Source organism: Anguilla rostrata, chromosome 3, assembly GCF_018555375.3.
Source record: "Anguilla rostrata isolate EN2019 chromosome 3, ASM1855537v3, whole genome shotgun sequence".
Lineage (NCBI taxonomy): Eukaryota > Metazoa > Chordata > Actinopteri > Anguilliformes > Anguillidae > Anguilla > Anguilla rostrata.
The window spans coordinates 27,081,192-27,101,438 of NC_057935.1; the positions used below are offsets into that span (position 1 = coordinate 27,081,192).

The 20,247-nt window shown below is 45.5% G+C and overlaps 2 protein-coding genes across 10 annotated transcripts in view; one reads left to right on the forward strand and one right to left on the reverse strand.

Annotated features, from left to right (window-relative positions):
- Positions 1 to 2,463: 2,463 nt before the first annotated feature.
- On the forward strand, positions 2,464 to 4,266 carry LOC135250586 (putative claudin-24). Its single transcript, XM_064327037.1, has one exon. It carries the CDS (start codon positions 2,741 to 2,743, stop codon positions 3,401 to 3,403), a length of 663 nt encoding a protein of 220 aa, XP_064183107.1. The 5' UTR covers positions 2,464 to 2,740; the 3' UTR covers positions 3,404 to 4,266.
- Positions 4,267 to 15,938: 11,672 nt separating this feature from the next.
- LOC135250587 (protein Shroom2-like) overlaps positions 15,939 to 20,247 on the reverse strand; it is a 66,072-nt gene continuing 61,763 nt past the window's right edge. For all 9 annotated transcript variants that reach the window (XM_064327042.1, XM_064327041.1, XM_064327040.1 and 6 more), the window contains 3 exons: positions 19,922 to 20,090; positions 19,277 to 19,549; positions 15,939 to 17,389 (listed from right to left, as the gene is read on the reverse strand). In XM_064327042.1, the coding sequence (XP_064183112.1) occupies positions 17,117 to 17,389; positions 19,277 to 19,549; positions 19,922 to 20,090 (715 nt within the window). In that variant the 3' untranslated portion in view covers positions 15,939 to 17,116. The remainder of the gene's footprint in view (positions 17,390 to 19,276; positions 19,550 to 19,921; positions 20,091 to 20,247) is intronic.

Below are 20,247 nucleotides of genomic sequence, written 5' to 3' on the forward strand. Positions count from 1 at the left end.
TACATCACATATAATTAACATTGTCAGTTTCTTTGGAGAGTAGCTCTAGGATAATATAATTCTCACTCGTTTGATAAACTAAAATAATCATAAGCATTTAACATTTCTGCAGCTAGGATTGGTGTGTTCCATGCAAGAATCATATACATTGAAATTCCAACAGAAAGTGGCAGTTAATGATCACTCTGCCTGTGCTGACTGTAAGCTTATAATATTAGTGTGCAACAGTAAATTTCTGGGTGGAACTGGTGATTACAACTGCTTCTGCCTGTATTAAACATTGCAATCTCAATGCATGACATATGCACTGCCGTGCCTGCAGTTGCCAAATGTGCATCATTGTGCTTTCTTATCTGGTACACACATTGTTGGAAAAGATGGAACTTTTCGCCAGTACGCAATCATGCTAAACTTTAAGGATCATCAAGTATCAAGGATAGAAATATTGGTAAGTTTTTGGCCAACCTTGCTAAAATGGTGGAATAAATGTTTTTTTTTTCAAGTAGTAATTCCAAAGATGACAGCCTCGCTCTCTTACAGCTAAGCCTTGAAACTATTACATTTACGGAAAGGTATTTAAAGGGCAACAAACCGGCTGATTTACTCACAGATTTACTCACAGAGAAGAGGCAGGAGCAACGAGTCATGCAACATAACAGTGCTAACATGGCATGAAGCAGAAAGTAAGTGAATGGTTTTGATTTGTTAATTTTAGCCTTTCTAGAGAATATAAAATATCAAATAAATTCAAAAGGCTTTAAATCCTCCTCTTAAGCCAATTGAGTTCTGGCTGGCCAAAAAGTTAATTTTGTTGAAGTTTATTTTGTTTAGTTTGTTTTAAGAATAATTCTTCCAGACAAACAAATGTCTATCAAGTATCTTGAAACAGACCTCTGTCACAAAGTTCGAAAGGAACAAAGTAGCCAGCAAATCTAATGCAACCTTTTCCTTGATTTCTATAAAGGACATATATAGTGAATGTACCATTCACAGAAACCAGTCAGCCTGGGCTTACACACATACACTCACGTGTACGCACACACAGACACACAGAGTCGCACACACAGAAAGGGGGGAAAGTCACAATCTTATCATCTGGTCAGCTGATTGCTTCCCCATGGAGTGGAGTTCGGAGAAAAAGAGGAGGGGGTTTGTGAGATTTCTGTCTATGCTGTTCCTGTGTTTGTGTTTTTATTTCAGTCTATAAATGTTTTTTTTTCTCCTGATCATTCCTCCTCAGCCTCCTACCTCCTGTGACCATGGTCTCCGTTGTGTTCACATCATAGCTCAGATGAATAATAGAAGGCTATTGTGCGCTGACATGTTTCCCAATCACGCGCAACAAAATGCCCACTTTCAGACTGCAGATCTGTAGCTTCAGCGCACAAAATAAGGTAAGAATTGTTGCATTTGTATAGCCCATGGAGGAGTAGATGGTGGAGTTTTTTACAGTGGATCATGTGACTCCCACACACGGCGTGACATTTGCAAATACACCTTCATCAATGTTACATTTCAATAAGGCTAAAGTTTTTAGCATTTATTGAGTATTACATTCGTTTTTAACTACATAACATGCACGATTAATTTTAGCACTCCAGTTTCACATGAGACACATTTTATTTTATCATGTGACATGTTATAACATGGCATATTTTAACTCAGCTCTTTTTGCTAATTATACAATACTGTCAGTCTATTTGTCTCAATCAACAATTAAATATATTATTCCGATAAGATTTTTTACTACAGCCACCACAAAGCATTTTAAAGCTTTTCAATTTATCGGAAAAACATTAATAATTGAAAATGACTTGAAGGAATTTGCTAACATATTTTCTGGGAAAAATGTCTCACTGTGTATTGAAAATAGTATTGCTACTGCTTGTGAATGCTTCTGGACTGTGAAACATAAATGATCTGGAAAGAAGCAGCAAAAAAGACAAAGAAAGCTGTGATGTGTGAAGGTTTGAAATCAGGCTGGCACATTAAAGTCCTTGCATATTTAGGCCCATTTACAGGCCGCAGGTTTGGAAAGCGTGTCGTTCCCCTGCCAGTCGGGCAGGTTGGAAAGTATGGCAGCGGCGGTGTTGCATAACGTTCCCTCCCACTTTCGCTCGTTTAATTTGATCGCTCGTTAGTAACTCTGCTCCGTGGCTGTGTCCTCAATGGAGACGTTATCCAAACAGACAAAAACAATGACGCGGGGAAGCACAATAAATAAGAAGAGGCCATCATGTCTGAAATTATGAAGATTTGTCTCTTAATAACATCCTGTCTGCGCTTCAATGACATCCCATGCGGCCAACAGTTTGGAGACTGGCAGGAAATCTTGTTGAATCTTGCCGTTTTGCTGTCCTTGCCTCTGAACCTCCCTCTCTCCCTCCCTCTCTCCCTCCCTCCCTCCCTCTCTCTCTCTCTCTCTCTCTCTCTCTCTCACCCTCTCTTAGCAAAGAGGGGAGGGGGAAAAATGTCAAGAAGCAGCGCTCCTCTCAACCACAGATGATTTGTTCTTTTTTTGTGAAAGAGAGAGAGACAGAGACAGAGAGGGAGCTGATTTTCCAGGAGCCGCTCTCAGCCCCCGCTGAAGTAGCCGGCGCTAATCGGCCGGCGTTTTGAAGCGCCAGTGCCCACACCACGCACTCCTCGCTGGAGACGGCGGCGTGAGAGCCCTCAGCGGCCAGCCGAGCGAGGCGAGAGGCGGGGGGGACAGGGGGTAGAGGAAGAGCCCTCCGGAGCGATGGATCAGGTGGCGTGCGCCCTGGAGCTGCTGGGAATGTTCATCTCCATCGTGGCCTGGCTGTGCTCCATCTCCACCACCATGATGAGCCAGTGGCTGACGCTGTCCACCGAACTGCTGCCCACCGAGAGCTACGAGCTGGGCCTGTGGGAGACCTGCGTGGTGCAGGACCTGGGGGGCATGGAGTGCCGGCCGTACGACAGCCTCCTGGGGCTGCCCCCGGACATCAAGCTGGCGCGCATCCTCATGTGCTCCGCCCTGGCCGTGGGCATCCTGGGCATGCTGGCGCCCATCCCGGGGCTCCACCTGATCAACTGCTGCAAGGGCCCGGGCGGCTGGCGGGCCAAGAGGGCCATGAAGATGCTGGGGGGGATCCTCTGCCTCGCGGCCGGGGTCATGGGTCTGGTGCCCGTGTCCTACATGGCGCACCTGACGGTGCTGCGCTTCTTCGACGAGACGGTGCCGGACGTGGTGCCGCGCTGGGAGTTCGGGGACGCCCTGTTCTGCGGCTGGGCGGCCGGGTTCCTCCACATGGTGGCGGGGGTCCTGCTGGTCAGCTCCTGCCTCTGCTCCCGGGGGGAGAGACGCCGCCCCCCGGCCGGGCAGAGGCACGAGGTCCGAACCCTGGAGCCCTCGTCCAGGAAGAGGTCAGAGTACGTCTGAGCCCCCCTCTCTCCGAAGAGAAGAGACAGACCCCGTCCTTTTCCTTTCCCCTCATTCTCTCTGTCCTTCTCTCTCCCCGCTCTTTCTCATTCCTTCTGTCCACCCTTTTTCTTAAAAATGTTTTATTATTTTTTATCCTTGCTGATATGTTACTAGGACAATTCACATGGGGTTTTGCATGAGAGCTGAACTTGAAATGAAATTTAGAAACACATTTTAAAATACAATAGTTAAAATCCCTGCCACTACTTCCTCTCAAATGTATCTTTTTTTTGTCCTGGTAACTGCTTTCACACTTGGCAATTCAGTACTTAAGAGCATTTAATACTTCTTAGATGATTTAGTAGTTCTTGCAGAACTGAGATGTTTTGACAGTGTGTGTGTGTGTGTGTGTGTGTGTATTAAGACAAATGAAAATGTATAAATATGATACAATAATTTAGTGAGACATATTTTGGTATTCTCAATCTTGATTTTGAAACTGCAAGCTTTTTTCTCTTTGTATAAATGCTACCCATAAGCAATGGTGCACTAGAGTGCTTGACAGTTTTGAAGACTGCCAATGAATTGTCTTTTTAACTCCATGCCAATTGCAGATGTTCCTGCCGTTGTTCTTTGAAGATGCCCCAAATTGTACTGGTGAAATAAGAGCCAATATGACTAAGATGCAATGATTGTAATCGTAAAATGTATTTACCATTTACTCAAACACTTGTCCCACACTTTCTGAGACTGTGTGTTGATGTAGAATACTGCAGTGGTTAAATCAGTCACACAATCACAGTCGGAATACAGTGTAAATTAATTATTGTGTCATTTTATTGTGAAAAGGGCAAATATATAAAACGAATTAACAAGAAAAATGTTTTGTTATTTGATTCTTTGTCTATATTCATTTTATTGTAGTTATTTAAATAGTTTCCCGTTCTTATTGATGTAAATGTGCACAGCAGAGTGTATTTAATGTGGCAAAATTATAATTCTAATTATTATTGGCACACTAAAAATTAATAGCAGTTGGGTCTATCATGCAGTTACAGTAGCATGTTAGCAGTAATATCACAGTTCTCAGAGTATTTTGTTTAATTTGTAAGCAAGGTTTACGATTTTACACCTTCTCATTCTGTGACAGACACATTTACCTTGGATGTTGAACTGGATTAACCCTTGTATTGTATTCATATTACGACCCGTGTTCATCAGATCCCCTATGATAAAGTCTCTTCTTTGAATTTTAAACCTCAAATCAACATTTTTGCATTTTAGAAACAACCGGTAATAAATCAGTGAATAACTGTTTTTCTAATTTACAGTCCAGAGAGACTGTATTTCTTCAGTGTACACCAATCATTTTTACTACAAAACATTAAATTGAATTTTTTTGCTGTAACAGATTTAAGGTGCTTAACTTTACTTATGACTTCTAATTTCATAACTGCAGGGTTAAAAATACTCAAGACAATCTTTCTACTCTGATGGTTTACCTATTTAATAAAAAAATATTTCAACTTTTTCTAAAGGTACGATCACTCCTGGAAAAATCATCAAACTTCATGGTGAAAATTTTCATTTAGGGGGTTTTCACTGCAGTTAAACTCAGAAATGGGTAATTTTTGACAACACAAAGGTTAAATGCGAGAGGAAGAATCATATGCCGACTTTCCAAGTTAATTCATTTAGAAAGATACATTTTTAAACAGCAGTGATAAAAAACAATGATGTATAATATTCATTTATCAGAATAAGTACCTTTTTTTGCACATGGCTAAAAAACATTTTATATTTTCCTGAGTTCAGAAACAAATACTTCGAGGTGAGTACTGGTGCTGTGGTCACTGGCAGGCTTACGGCAAAGATAGAGGATTTATCTTTAGACCATCCAAGGTTTCACAGTCCATTTGAAACAAATAATCCGAAGAAGATAATGTGAATCAAGCACAAACAGTTCATATGACTCAGACACACCAAACCAAACCAAATGAATGTGATTCGAACACAATAAACGGTTAATGTGAATCCAGCCAGGGAGAGATGTGCTGGCCAGACCTGGGTCAAATAATAAATTCAACATTCTTTAGACTCTACATCCTCTACATTCACCAGTATTTTGAATATAAAGAATCGAGCGAGACCTGCGTCAACCGCCTTCCTGACATAATTCATCTCCTGCTGATAAAAATACAAAAAATACACAAACAAAATATTTTGCTAACCATAACATTCAGTGTAATGGTTAGCAAAATGTTTCGTTTGTGTATTTTTTGTATTTTTATCAGCAGGAGATGAATTATGTCAGGAAGGCGGCTGACGCAGGTCTCGCTCTGATAGCGGCTCGGCCATCGTGCGGACGGGCCACGCCAGGGCTGGTGCTAGCTGCCGTCTCTTCCCTGGGAGGCGGGGAGACGGAGGCTCTCTTTTTCCTGCCAGCCAGCTAGTCGCCAATTATTTCAAAAAGCAAGAAAACACTGCCTTGCCGCACCCTTAATTTCTGACAAATCCACACTCCACCCGCTCTGGTAGCACTCACAATTATACTAAAAACTAATTAAAAACAGGTCATTAAAGTAAATGGGTCGGGTCCAATGCGGCTTATCTCAAATTGTGTATTGCTCTGTCTTTAGCCCTTGGAAACCCTGCAGCAATCAGCTCCGTACAGATAACCTTGAGGAAGCTGTGAACCCCGTGTAGTGCAGAGGGAGAACTCAATGGCTTCCATCATCATTTACTCAGAATTTTCATGTGTATTATGAGCCGGGCCAGCCAGCAATACTTCTGACGCAGGGGTAGTTCAAAAGAGGTAGAGACTGATGCACTCTTGACATTGAGAGCAACAGATGCCAGCCACCTGCTGACCTACACCCCCCTTGCTCCCACCCCCTCCCCCACCCCCCCCCCCGATTCCCTTCTGCTCAATATCAGCACCCCCACCGCGATGACCCACAGGAGGAATCAATCTCAAGTGTACAGAGTGACAGTGAAAATAAATAAAGATTTAAAGAGGTTAAACAAAAGTTTCGTAAGTGTGCTTGGTTTCTAGTTGCACCATCAGGCTTAATCTATGCGTAAGTTCACTTTATCTTTTGCGGTCATGTTCTTGGGTCAGTCTGTTTGGTACATGTTGCATTCATGCCAGACAGGAGCCAGGAAATCTTTTTTTATTTTTTATAAAAAAAACAACTTAGTGTGGCAGATGTAGTCTACCGGAAAATGGGCTTGAAACTAATTCCTCCTGAATTCCTCATACGTTCCTGAGCTAAGCTGTGTTTAATGAATGTCCTAATGAATGATAAAGAAAAAAAATGTTAAACAGACTGTAAAGAATCTTACACAGACTACACTGCAGCCCCACTCCCCCAACGTAATTATGCAAGCTTGCCAAGGGGAAGGGGTGCAAATTCTCCAGCTGTTTTTATTACAGTTGTTGGTTGGTTTATGTATTTTTAAACTCTGAGGTCGTGACGGCATCAGTGATCCCCTACCCATGTTCCAGGCCTCCTCGTGCTTCCACTGGCCTGGCTTACCCAGACGACCCTGAGCTTTGCGGCCTGCAGCCACCCTGTCATTTGAAAGCCCCCTCTGTTGCCCCTCACAACAGGCTCATTATTTCATTATATGCTAATCTCTCGAGCTCATTACAAATAGTAGGCGGCTCCACATCAGAAAAGTTGATGCGAAACTGAGAAGCTGAGCAAAGCCATCTCCTACTCCTCTGCTACAGAGAGCGGTTTATGAGAGGTACTGGAAAATATTCCCAGTGAAAGATCCTTTCAGTTCTATTAACACTATTCAGCATCTACAATTTATACGGGCTAGTTTGTGAGAGATGTAACATTCAATTATGCATTTCAAATACTGCACGTGTTTGGTCCAGGCCACTTGGCTTGGCTTTCAACACTCTTGCATTTCCATTCACGCATTCAATATAAGGCAGAAGGTAAAAGACAGGATTCCAACATGTGTATACATGAGCTCAACTTAATTGACAAGTGGTGATTTTGATATTGAAACAACACAGATTATGTGGACCTGCAGCAAGTCCCTTGCTTAAAACCAGGGATAACAAAATTGGTATGAGACAGTTGTGACATCACATTACTGGTAAATAAACAAAGAAAAGCATGACCAATTATGAGAAGCATGACAAAGTATGTTGGTAACAACCAACAGATCAACATCAATGGTGATTGGTAAATATATAAAAAATATCCACTAATCACTACTGCTGTTGTTCTTTTGGTTATAACCAACATATCTTATGATTGGTGGAGGTCCTCTCTTTTCTACACTTGAAGTGATGAGGTCATGCTCCTATCTTATTATCTGTGAGTTAATACTGCTAACAAGGCATCCTCAGAACAATAGAAGGAAACACAGAAGGTACATTGGATAAATGTGCAGGCTTGCATATGTTTGGAAAAGATGTTTAAAAGAGGTGGTAGACAAACATGATGCAATACTAACAAATATGAACAGCAGGCATTGCAATTCTAGTCTCAGCTACCTCTCCAACATTTCAGAACTGACAGCACGCCAGTGACACACGCTTGAGTAGCCTGGCTTAGCAGCTGTGCATCAAGCTCCCTGAAAATACGCCTGGGGAGAACCATGGCCTACACGCAAGATAATGTATGTACTAAAGACAGAGCAATCAAAAGCACTAAGGGACTGATCCGTCCAGTCAGTGCAAAGCAGGGGTGTCACAGTACACAAGGACAGGTGGGCCATGAGCAGGGCCCCTCCCAGCAGCTTGTGCACACACATCACAGTTAAGGACATGGTCGTCCCCAAGCATAGTGCATGCAAGATGGGGTGAACAAGACAGAACAGGCACGAAGAGGCATGGCAGATGAGGCAAGACTGGTAAGCGAGACCAGTATTTGCAGTGGTGGAATTCACTCCGTCTCCATAATCACAGTTGAAACACAGTGTGAATTAATTATGCTGACATTTTATTGTGAAAATGGCAAATGTATATATATTGATTCTTTGTATAATTCTTTTTTATTGTACTTGAATTTTCAGTTCTTATTGTTTTCGATGAGAGCCAGTGGCTTTTTGTCTTTGTCTATAAGGTTAGATTACACTTTACTGTTGCTTGTTACCATGGAATTTTCCCCCATTTTTGTTTAAGGAACAATCTGTTGGTGTCCTACAAGTACAATCTAAAATGGAAGGAATTCTTTCCCCTGAAAACTAAAAATGTAAAAACACCACAAACAAGTGAAAGTACAAAAACAACTCTCATTTCAGAGATATGGAAGGTGCGAGGTTCTACATGCAGCGGTCTTATCAGGGGCAATCTTCACAAAGCGGTTACATAACAGTCCGGAAACCAATTAAGTTAAAAAAACAAAACAATCCACCCTTCACCTCACCCTTCACCTCCTGGTACCACAGAGTCCCACAGTAGACAATCAGATCTTACTTTTCCTCAGGGAACTCCAACTGGCTCAAACCTGCAACTGCTAAGTAATTCCCGTTTGTTCCCCAGAGAAAACACCGTTTTCAAAGGGGGAAGAGGCGTTCCAAACGTGAGCATGCCAGGCAGACCGATTGATTTCTGAGGAAAGAGCTGATACAATCGAAGCACCATTACCAACATCAGATTATTTCAATTATCCCCCAGAATTGCAGTCCCTCCATAATATTTCTGTTATGTTCTATGGGATTTACATGAGTGAAATGTGTATTATCTAGAGTTAATTCACTGTACACTTTCTGCCCCGATGGGACGAAAAATATGTACACACAAAGACCACAGTACACACGTTAGCAGACGTCATTTCAGTCGTCATTTCATTCTCCTTCACCCCATGGTTCCGTTTTCTGGGTACACCATTCCGATCGGTGCACTGAACAGGCTATATCACAGGTAAAATGAAAAAGAAACACAGGGCCAATTTACATTAACCCTCCTGTTATGTTGCGGGTCAAATTGACCCTTTTTAAAGTTTGAAAATCTAGGAAAAATACTTAAAATTATTTTTTCAGTATGAAACTTCTTCTACTGGCCTTAATTAGTGTAATCAACATTTTAAATGAAAATGGTTCATTTCATGTATTTGCAAACCCCCCCTGTATGGGGATTGGCCCGGGAACATTTTTTCTGTACCTAAAAAATGAACAGAACAGGAGGGTTAAATAATTTAGGAAACATTCGGTTGCACTGCTTTAGAATGAAGCTTGGTTAATTGTGTGAGCTAAGATACCCAATACTGTTTGTTATAATGAACCCTGGCCTCATTTTGACGTCGCTACTTCCTTTAACGGCAGGCCTAGAATCTGCAAGTTTAGACTGTGCTTTGTATGCGTTAGTAACTTGGCATTGTTGATGATATAATTGGCAGGAAAATGGGGAAATGCAAAATAACTCAAGTTTGGGGCTTTATTGTGTGAATGCGCAAAGCTGTTTGTGAATTCTGTCTGTTTACGAGAGGTCAGAAGTTACGGAAGTTAATGTTCTTACGGGCTGAGAGTATGTGGTCAATGTGGTTATTTCTGGTATGCCCAGAAAAGTACCAAACTCTTGGTGCTGTATAGGTGTGGGACATGCCCTGCCAAGGCGTAACTTGATGGATGGCATACCTGCCACCCTCAGTAACCTTCCTTGCTTAACTACTGTCATGTAGGATATGTCTTTGAACTGAGATCGCTCAACACACCTTAGTGCAGTTTGTAAAAAGTTGCACCTTCTGTAACACTGCTCAATTTCTGCACCTTAGCAGGGTTACAGAGCATGCAATGTTGTACAGATGGCACCCCATAGGTGAGGGTATAATTTTCAAGATAATCTTTTTGATGTTGAGAATTTCTTACCATGGTTAAGAAATGGGATGTATGATTAATTTTTATGATTCCCACATGGTAGTCTTGGTGATTATGTGTTTTTTCAATAGCGTCATAGGTTGGAGGCATATTGATCGCACATTGCCCTGTGTAGCTTTTGAATGTTTGAGGAAAGTGGAAATGTCAAGGAGGTAACAGGTGGACTGTATGGCAAGGCAATAATTAGCTAGGATAGTGTGGTTAACTTTTGGCTGCAGCAATACTTGCTACCTAGCTAGCCGGCTAGTGAACTCCTATAGGCCTAGTCCAGTGATCGAGTCAGGAAATCTGTCAATTAATAACATACGTGTTGTATACATATAGTAGCTTAGCCTACTACAATGTGGGCTGCTGTGTCATACCATGCCTATTTCCTGTGCTTTGTAGTCTGTTTTCTTTCTTTTTTTTGGACAGAGAGAGGGGCATGTGAAAATAGGAAAACTTCTAACTAAACAAGAACATGGTCATCTGGCTATTTTGGTTTTGCGTGTATGTAAGAGTAAGTATGTAAGATTAAATAACTAATAATTTGATTTAATTTGCCATGAATAAAATTGTCCTCCTAAAAGGGAGAGGGGTGGTGGAGGTGGGTTTGAAATTTACACACGTGATGTTGTCTAGTATCTTAGAGGTGAAAACTAAAAAGGAATTACGTACTGTACCTACAGAGTGTATCTTTAGAGTATCTTAGCTTCACATTCAGAGAAGGAACAATGGTGTGTATTTGACACTGTAGCCTAGTTCGGGCTACAAAGCACCTTATTAGTTGGCAAACCAACCACAATTTCTCACTGCACCCTCACTCATTATTTTGCATGGTTGGGAAACAGCGACTACCAACAATAACCAAGCAGCCATGCGGCATTTACCCTCAACTGTGGTTCATAAGTGCGATTTCTTGCACTTCTTGCATATTTTCAGTTATGTGACTGTGGTGTGGGAATGGCTGGTTTAAGCAGCCACACCTGCCCTGGGTCAAGCTAATTAGACCTGGCCAATTGGATAATTGGTTAAGAATTAGATAATTGGCAGGCTAATTGGACCTGGGAACAGGAGTGGCTGCACCTGTGCGTAGTGAGAATCAGTGCGCACAGGTTAAATCTGCCATCCCCACTCACACAAGGAGAGCCTCGGTCATGACTGTTTTACATCTGCTCACTTTGGCTGTAACATCTTGCCAACCCTGTAAATAAATGTGGACTGGAACATCATCTCCCTGTGTCTATGTGCTGGAGGGCCCCGTGGAAAGCCACTTCGGTGGCCTGTGGCAGGCTTGTTTGCCACAGTGACTAATCACCAAAGAGTACATCTGAACCGAAATGCATGCTGCATCTCCACCCCACACCCACACCCCAGCCAAAAACGACCAGTCCCTCTCGATTTTCCCCGTCCATACAAGGTAACGCAGACTCTGAGCGGGATGGCAAGGCACGTCCAGGTGCAGTGGAGCTGCAGGCCCGGAATGCCAGCGTGGCACTGCCTAAGCTCAGGACTCGAGTCAAAACACAAATTAAAGATACGATCTGGCTCACTCCCTGTCTCCACCGCGTGCGTCTGCGGAATGCTGACCTTGCCTCTGTCATTAGCGGAAAAAAAACCAAATTAAAACACCGCTTTCACGCTCACGGCGCTTTTGCAGTGCAGTTACTCGTTTGAATGTTAAGAGGGGAAGGTGTCCAGACTTCAGTTCGCCCCACATTATCCAAGGCATCATTAGCATTAAACATGACAATACCCTTTACATGTGACAAAAGGAAATTGAATTGGCAATTGCAAATTCAGCGGGCACGAAATGGCTGGTCAATTTTTTAATGAAAATCTTTTGGTTTTTAGATGGAAAAGGATGATCTTTATATGACTAAACAGTAAACAGGTCCAATTTGCAGTGCACTCATTGGAGTACCACCACTCCCAGGGGTGCTGTATGGAAGGGGGGGGGGGGCGGACGGGTTAGGACAATTCCAAGGGCCCCGACTGACAGGGGCCCTCAAAAGAATGTGCTGAATTTGTGCAGAAATGGTGCAGCCTGGCGTGGTGGGGCCCATAAACCCTGGGCGTGCCTCAGACCACACCCTCCACATTCAACACCAACCAAATCTCCTAATCTCCACATGGCTACTATGCAGCTACTTGTGCTGCAGTACTGCGCTATAGACATATGAGAGGTCTGCCTCCGCCTCCTCTTGCAGGAACAAAAGAGCAGGTCAGATGTGATCCTCTCAATGAGTCCCACTCAGGCGAAGGGTTGTGCTCTGGGGAAAAAGGACCTTTTGTACACGGGCAGTCTCTCTCTCCCCCCCCCGCTACAATGCTGATCTAAGTGAAAGCAGTCTGGCCTAACCACCACTTCCTGGGTAACAATTACTGCTATGACAGCGTAGGCGCGCTGCGTGAGGGGGACCGGCCTGAATCTCACCAGCCTTCCGCCACCAACCAGCGTCCCGCCCGCCTCCGCGTTTGCCTCCACAAGAGGAGCGGAAGCAAAGACGGAAGGATGAAAGGAAAGAGATGGAAGGAAGTAGAGGATGGACGGAAGTAACGAGGGAAAGGAGGAGTATTGAAGGAAGGAGGGGGATGGAAGGAAAGGAGGGAAGAAAGGAAGGAATGAAGGGTGGATCCCATATCACCTCCTCTCTTCTCACTAATGAGTCAGCATAGTTCTAGGGAACTTACTTGTGAAGAGAACAGAAAGGTTCTAGCCCTTTCAGATCCCAACTATGTGATTAGAATGTTCGTAAGTGAACATTCCAATAGTGACGTAACTACTGATAATTGAAAGCGAAGGAGTTCTAATACACTGATTTAGAATTTTGAAATAACATTCCAAAAAACCTACTCTTCAAAGGGTTACAGACCATGCTATTACAACACAGTCCAACCAACTGAAAACTAACAGTAAAACAGCTGTTGCTCGACAAAAACAGGGTCTTGGCCATAATGTACATATAGCTTCAAGTCCAACAACTGCTTGCTGTTGTGGTTATTAGCTGCCGCTGTCCAATAATAAGATTAGGGAGGTGAAAAAGACCCTCCCCAAAACACAGAAATGTCTTAGTCTCAATGTCCTCCCAAGTTCAAACTCCATGTTATAAATGCTGTAGACTGATCAACACAGTGTGATGAAACCTCAATATAAGGCATGCAGGTTTCCTTAGAAAAAATGGGGGAAGGGGGGAAATCCAAATTTAATTGGATATAAATAAAGTCTCTCCATCATCTAAATCTGCAGGATTACAGGAGTTTTGTAAGAGGAAAATCATAAAACATTCCCACTGGGATTTCTGTCAAAGCCAATATCGGACTTTCAAAGGTTACAGTACGGCCAGACACAAATTGAATCCGCATAAGCCCCTCCCTGCTAATAGGGGCAGGCGACACGCAGAGAGGCTCCAGTGAAGTTCATTAGGCCCCTGGCGGGGGTCTCGCGGGCCGCAGCCAGGTCGCGGGGTAATTGCGTTCCCCGTGGTGTCCGTCACGCCGGGAGGAAATCCCCTTTCCTGCGGGCTCCGGTGGCGAGGGTCCGACCAGGCGGCGGCCGCTAACAACCGCAGCGGCGGGCCGTTAGCCGGACCGGAAGTTATACATCACGGCCTGGAGCCCGGCTTTGTCGAGCAACGGTCACTGTGCAGTCGCGCCTGGCTACGTTTAGCGGCTCTGGGGCCTCGTTCGCTGTAGACACAAGTGATGCATAAATGGGGGGTGGGGACCTTTAACACTGGAACCATGATAGACTGGATGATGAAGAGGATGATGAACATATTAGCATTTGTAACCTATGGGAGATTAAGTGCTATTCAAAATTAAACATCGTCTATGGCAAGAGCAGCAGAAAAGAAATCTATGAAGGTGCCAGAAAACAACACAAATGATGTGGTAAAACTTGCTTTTTGGGAATTGTTAAAAAAACAAAAAAACAAAGATTGATTTTCACTGCATGGAGAGACAACACAAAGTGTGTGAGGAAGAGCCTTATAGACTCAAAGTGATTATATAGAGGTACAGGTCTTGTAACCTGAAGGTTGCAGGTTTGATTCCCAGGTAAGACATTGCCATTGTACCCTTGAGCAAGGTACTTAGCCTGCATTGCTTCAGTATATATCTCTGTAAATGGACAATAGGCCTACATTAAAAAACAAAAGCAAAAGCTGTGCAAGCGGCTCTAGATAAGACTGTCTGCTAAATGACTGTAACACTTGCGTCTGAAACTTCATCGGTGATGCTTTCTGATTTTACTCAAACTGTATACCTTGCTCTGGCCTTGCAGTACATTGTGAGAGCTGGTATAGGACGGTCATGAATTTCGCTTTAACGAGACGTCAAAGCCCTAATGGGATTAACCAGGCCTGCTCAGCGTGGGCCTCAAAGGGGGGATCCCGTGGGACGATGCGTTGGTTTCAATGAGCTTAACTTTACCTGCATGGTGGGCCCCAAGGGGGATCCCATGGGACGATGCGTTGGGTTCAACGTGCTTAACTTTACCTGCATGGTGGGCCTCAAAGGGGGATCTCGTGGGACGATGCGTTGGGTTCAACGTGCTTAACTTTACCTGCATGGTGGGCCCCAAGGGGGATCCCGTGGGACGATGCGTTGGATTCAATGAGCTTAACTTTACCTGCATGGTGTGCCCCAAGGGGGATCCCGTGGGACGATGCGTTGGGTTCAACGTGCTTAACTTTACCTGCATGGTGGGCCCCAAGGGGGATCCCGTGGGGCGATGCGTTGGGTTCAACGTGCTTAACTTTACCTGCATGGTGGGCCCCAAGGGGGATCCCGTGGGACGATGCGTTGGTTTAGAATGCACTCTTCTGTCCAGCGCTCACAGCAGTGATTACGCCACAGCCTGCGAGGGGCGGTGCCCCTGAGGCTCATGACTGAAACCTTCCTAAAACCCCTTAAGATCCCCTGCCGGGAAGAAGCCCCGCCTGTCAGTACAGGGCAAGCAGATGAGCCCAAAATCAGCGGCCGTAATTGGGACGCTAAGGCGGGGGCTGAGCGGGTGTCATTTCAGGGTGCTGAGTGGGCAGCGATCAGGGCGTGGCTGAGGGAAAGCAGTCCCTGCTGCACATACCGCCGCTGAGCCCTCAGCACTAAAGGGCACAGTGTAGGCCAGGAAGAGCAGGAGGAATCAGCCCGTGAGTGGAATGAGGAAGCTAGTGCATTTAAGGCTGCTTGTGCATTCAGGCTGCTTTCACACTATTAAGATTCTTTGGAGGCTATTGTCATTCTTTGAAGACCATTTGCAGTACTTTTTTTTTTTGCTGTACATGCGTTTGACTTACCCGAGAGCTTTTTATGTCATTGAGAGCACACCAAATATAAAATAAATAAATACATAAATAAAGGCACTGGAGTTAATTCATAAAATGGTGGTCTCAGGTCGGCTTCTAATGGCCTGTAGTGCTGTTCAGGCCTGATGAGGAGGCGGTCTGCTTTGAGCGATCCGCTCTGACTCCAGGACGTGCGAAGGTGGGTGTGAAGCAGGCAGGATGTGACGTCATCCTCAGTGACGTGCTAAAAACGGACTGGTCAACGGAACCGCATGACATCGATCACGCAAAAACATATTAAATCCAAACTACTGACGAAGAAGGAAAAAACCACCCGTGACAAACACACTCCATTTAGGCTCCATTTTACAGACGCCGATATGAAAATGACCCCCCACAACAGTGCAGTAAAATCCCCAAAGAGAAAGCAGAGAAAGCCTGTATAAAGAGTCATGTTCATCTCCCATTTGCTTTAATGTCTTCTAAGTCATGTAAAAGTACAATTAATGATTAGGTATACACACCATATACAGGAACGTGAGCGCACACACGCATACGTAACGGTCCCCAACTATCAAAATGGCAGGCGCACAGAGGAGCCAGGCACAGCTTTCAACGCGTGGGATTCTTTCCTTCAGCCGGAGAATTCTAGAAGTAAAGTGCTAACTTTTTTGTTTTTTTTCCTCTTTTTCTCCCCATCACTAATATTGGAGTGCCCTTTCAGGCACTGGGTCCCATGTGTCAGTTAGCTTTCAGTCCAATCACAGAGAGCCGACACCATTTTGAGGTTTTGGGGGGGGGGGGGGGGGTGTCTTACAGGAATCATCACGTTGAACGATGGAGATGCTAAAAATTGTCTTGAAGTCTGGAATCAAATGCAAGCAAAAAAGAACGTGTGATCGGAGATGACATGAAACAGGACAGGTGACCAGGAAGACTGATGTGCATTTCCTGACCCCGTCCTTGCTGAAACATTGCTGCTTGGCTTACGTGAAACATGATCCTCGCTTTTTCCCCCACCATAAATATGGTCAAATCATCACAGTAGTGTTAATGAACGCTAAGCTACACAATGCAGAGAATATGGCCATCTCAAAGCACATGAATGACTACTGCCATGTTTCACTTCTGCTACACCAGGCCAACAAACAGGTAAAATACTGTCCCTATTCAACTCCTCCATATTTATTCAGAAGGCTATAATAAATTACTAAAAAAAAGAAAAGTTACTTTCTTTTTCTTTTCAAATGTTTAGACAGTATTAAAAAAAAAACAATGCACCACTCCAAAAAGCAGGTCATTTTGGGAGATTGTTACCCTAGGCAAAATCACTGGGGTGAATCGCATCCCTGAATCAGAAAAAAAGGGGTTTCGAGCAGCTGTGTTTGCACGTGCTACAGAACGTTTCGCTTCCAGGAGCTCCCCTACACTGCAGTAGCAGCTCCAGAGTCTCTCTCTCTCTCCCTCTCTCCGTGAGGCAAAGCCTCCGTATTCCTGCGGAACTTAAAACACATCAGAGTCAAAGCACACGGTCAAAGCACCACTGAAGAAGAACGCCAGGGCAAACGGGCCACGGTCCGCACGCAGACCGCGCGTCGCCGGCGCCCTCTGGTGGCCCGCTTCAGAAGGGCACCCTCTGCTCCAGCGGCAGGCTGTCCATCAGACACTTGAGCTGCTCCTCGCCCAGCTTGATCTTGTCCTCCAGCTTGCGCTGCTCGATGATGAGGGCCGACTTCATCTTGACGAAGTGCTCGTAGTCGGCCAGGCGCTCCTCGTCCAGGTAGCTGGCCAGGATGTCGTAGACCACCCTCTCGCGCCGGTCCAGGTTCTCCTTCAGCTCTTTGGCGTCCTCGTGCTGGCGAATCAGCAGCTTGCGTTTCTCCGTCAGCGTGCGCTGCGAGGGAACGGGCAGAGGGGTCAGCGCTTTACTCTCAGGGGCTGCGGAATGTCAGCTACCGTAGCAGCTAGGCCCACACAATGATGTCATAGCATCTACCTACTTAGCTCCAGTATCCGTAACACGCTGAGTAAAGTTAAAAGACAAGAATACAGGCTTGATGTAGGTAAAACACCTTTTTTTTTTTGCTATGCCAAGCCTGAATTAAACATATCGCAGCTACAGCAGTCCTTGTTTTAAAATGAGAACAAGGACAGCGGGCCACCACCTGCACGTGGCAGAAATTACACAGACCTTTTTTTGAGTAAAAACTATCAGCTGCAGCTGCACAGGGAGCAAATTAGCCACTGTTAGTCAGCATTTGGCAGAACTTGCTCTCTCTCTCTCCTTCATTACATTACATTACAGGCATTTAGCAGACGCTCTTATCCAGAGCGACTTACACAACTTTTTTACATAGCATTTTACATTGTATCCATTTATACAGCTGGATATATACTGAAGCAATTTCGGTTAAGTACCTTGCTCAAGGGTACAGGTTCCCTACTCAGGAATCGAACCTGCAACCTTTCGTTTACAAGTCCAGTTCCTCACCCACTGTGCTACACTCCGTCCTACACTTCCACACTGTGACTCTCTCTCTGTCTCTCTCTCTCTATCTCTCTCTCTATCTGTCTCTGTATCTGTCTCCCTGTGTCTCTCTCTGTCTCTCTCTCTGTCTCTGTCTCTCTTTCTGTCTCTGTATCTGTCTCTCTGTGTCTCTCTCTGTCTCTGTATCTGTCTCTCTGTGTGTCTCTCTCTCTATCTCTCTATCTGTCTCTGTATCTGTCTCTCTGTGTCTCTCTCTCTGTCGCTCACTCACTCAGGGGAGGGGCTCAGGGACAAAGGCTGGCTGCTCACTACGCATCTGCGGCTGACGGCTTCAATAATTATAAACAGTAAAGGAAGAGGAGACCTTTAGTTCAATAACTGGGGTAACAGATGGATACTTAAATACAAGTACTTGTATATTCAAACAGGACTCAGTGTAATCACTGGACTATAGCTGCTACTGTCATGTGAAGTGTGTGTACTTTATTCTACCCCAGCTGGGAACACCCAATGAGTGTTTGTTTGTGCTTGTTCCTGCAACCTCATCTGTCAATTTGGGACAGCACAGACAAGCACATGGACAGACCTACACAGCCCTGTTATATATGAGGAAGTGAGCGTATTTTTAAAATGTTTTCATTTCATCACTACATTCTCCTCATTTTGAATGCTCAATGAGCCATGTTTATGCTCGCTGCTACAGGTCTCCTCTGCTACAGGCCTCTCCTTCTACAGGCCTCCTCTGCTACAGGCCTCTCCTTCCACAGGCTCTCCCACAGGCCTCCTCTGCTACAGGCCTCTCCTTCCACAGGCCTCCTCTGCTACAGGCCTCTCCTTCTACAGGCCTCCTCTGCTACAGGCCTCTCCTTCTACAGGCCTCCTCTGCTACAGGCCTCTCCTTCTACAGGCCTCCTCTGCTACAGGCCTCTCCTACAGGCCTCCTCTGCTACAGGCCTCTCCTTCTACAGGCCTCCCCCGCTACAGGCCTCTCCTTCCACAGGCCTCCTCTGCTACAGGCCTCTCTTTCTACTAGCCTCCTCCGCTACAGGCCTCTCCTTCCACAGGCCTCCTCTGCTACAGGCCTCTCCTACAGGCCTCCTCTGCTACAGGCCTCTCCTTCTACAGGCCTCCCCCGCTACAGGCCTCTCCTTCTACAGGCCTCTCCTCGGGCCTGTGGTTTGGCACAGTCATGTGATATGTTTTGGGTTTTAATAGCAGGGTCCCGAGAAGCGCAGTTTCTCCTCCTGACCGCGCCCGCCCTGCTCCCCCGCGCCCGCCCCGCCGCTAGCTCACCTTCTCGCCCGGGGCGGCGCCCTCCTCCAGCGTGTTGAGGGCGTTCTCCACGCGCGCCAGCCGCCCGGACAGCGACAGCAGCAGGCTCACCACCTTGTCCAGGTCGCCGGCGAACATGCGGAACTTGTCCAGCTCGTTGGGCTTGCACACCTGCTGCACGGTGGCCTCCACCTCGTCCCCCAGGGCGTTGTTCGCCTGGATGTCCTCCAGGAGGCTCTCCCGAGCCTCCCGCAGGACCTGCAGCTTCCTGCTCAGGCTGTCAATCAGCTCTTGCTGCCGGGGGAAACGGAGACGTTGGTCAGGGAGATACAGCGCATTCACTTCCACGCCAACTCAAAAAAGCAACAAAGGTTTCCATGAGTCGCAAACAGGACTCCAAGTCATATCAGTTTTACTCCCCGATTACTTTTTGACAGTATTTTTAAGGATAAATGTAAAGGCATTACTAAAATGTTCAAATCCCAGTGAAATGGCTGGCTGACGTGTGAGCAGCAGAGGGAAGTACGTTTGAATTCTGTACAGCTTTTAAAATATTTTGTGTGTGCATGGTCATGACCTAGCGAATGGGATTTTAAAAACTTGCTTTCTGGGCAATTCCATGCCTCAGAGGGTGTCCCCAGAGTCAGGCCTGGCAGAACCGCTTACCTTCTTGTTGGCCAGGTCGATGTCCAGCTCGTCCTCAGAGTCCTGCTCCTCGATCTGCTCCTGCATGTCCTTCATCTTGATCAGAAGCTCCGCCTTGGGCGCCGACGTGCTGTAGTACGAGGAGCTGGTAACCAAGGCAACCGAGGCCGCCAAGCTGTCCTCCTCCCGCCTGGCGGACAGACAAACAGCTTCAGCATGGCGAACGGCAGCTGATGTTAGCCAACACTTTAAAAACACGCGTTCGCTAACGATAGCTAAAAAGCTCAGTCTGAAAAGGCAGTGAGTGGAAAATAAAAACGGTTGCCAGAAGGGAGGATGCCAAGATA

What these genes read in the sequence shown, in the direction of transcription:
- LOC135250586 (XM_064327037.1), top strand. Translation starts at nt 2,741, where the DNA reads ATGGATCAGGTGGCGTGCGCCCTGGAGCTGCTGGGAATGTTCATCTCC.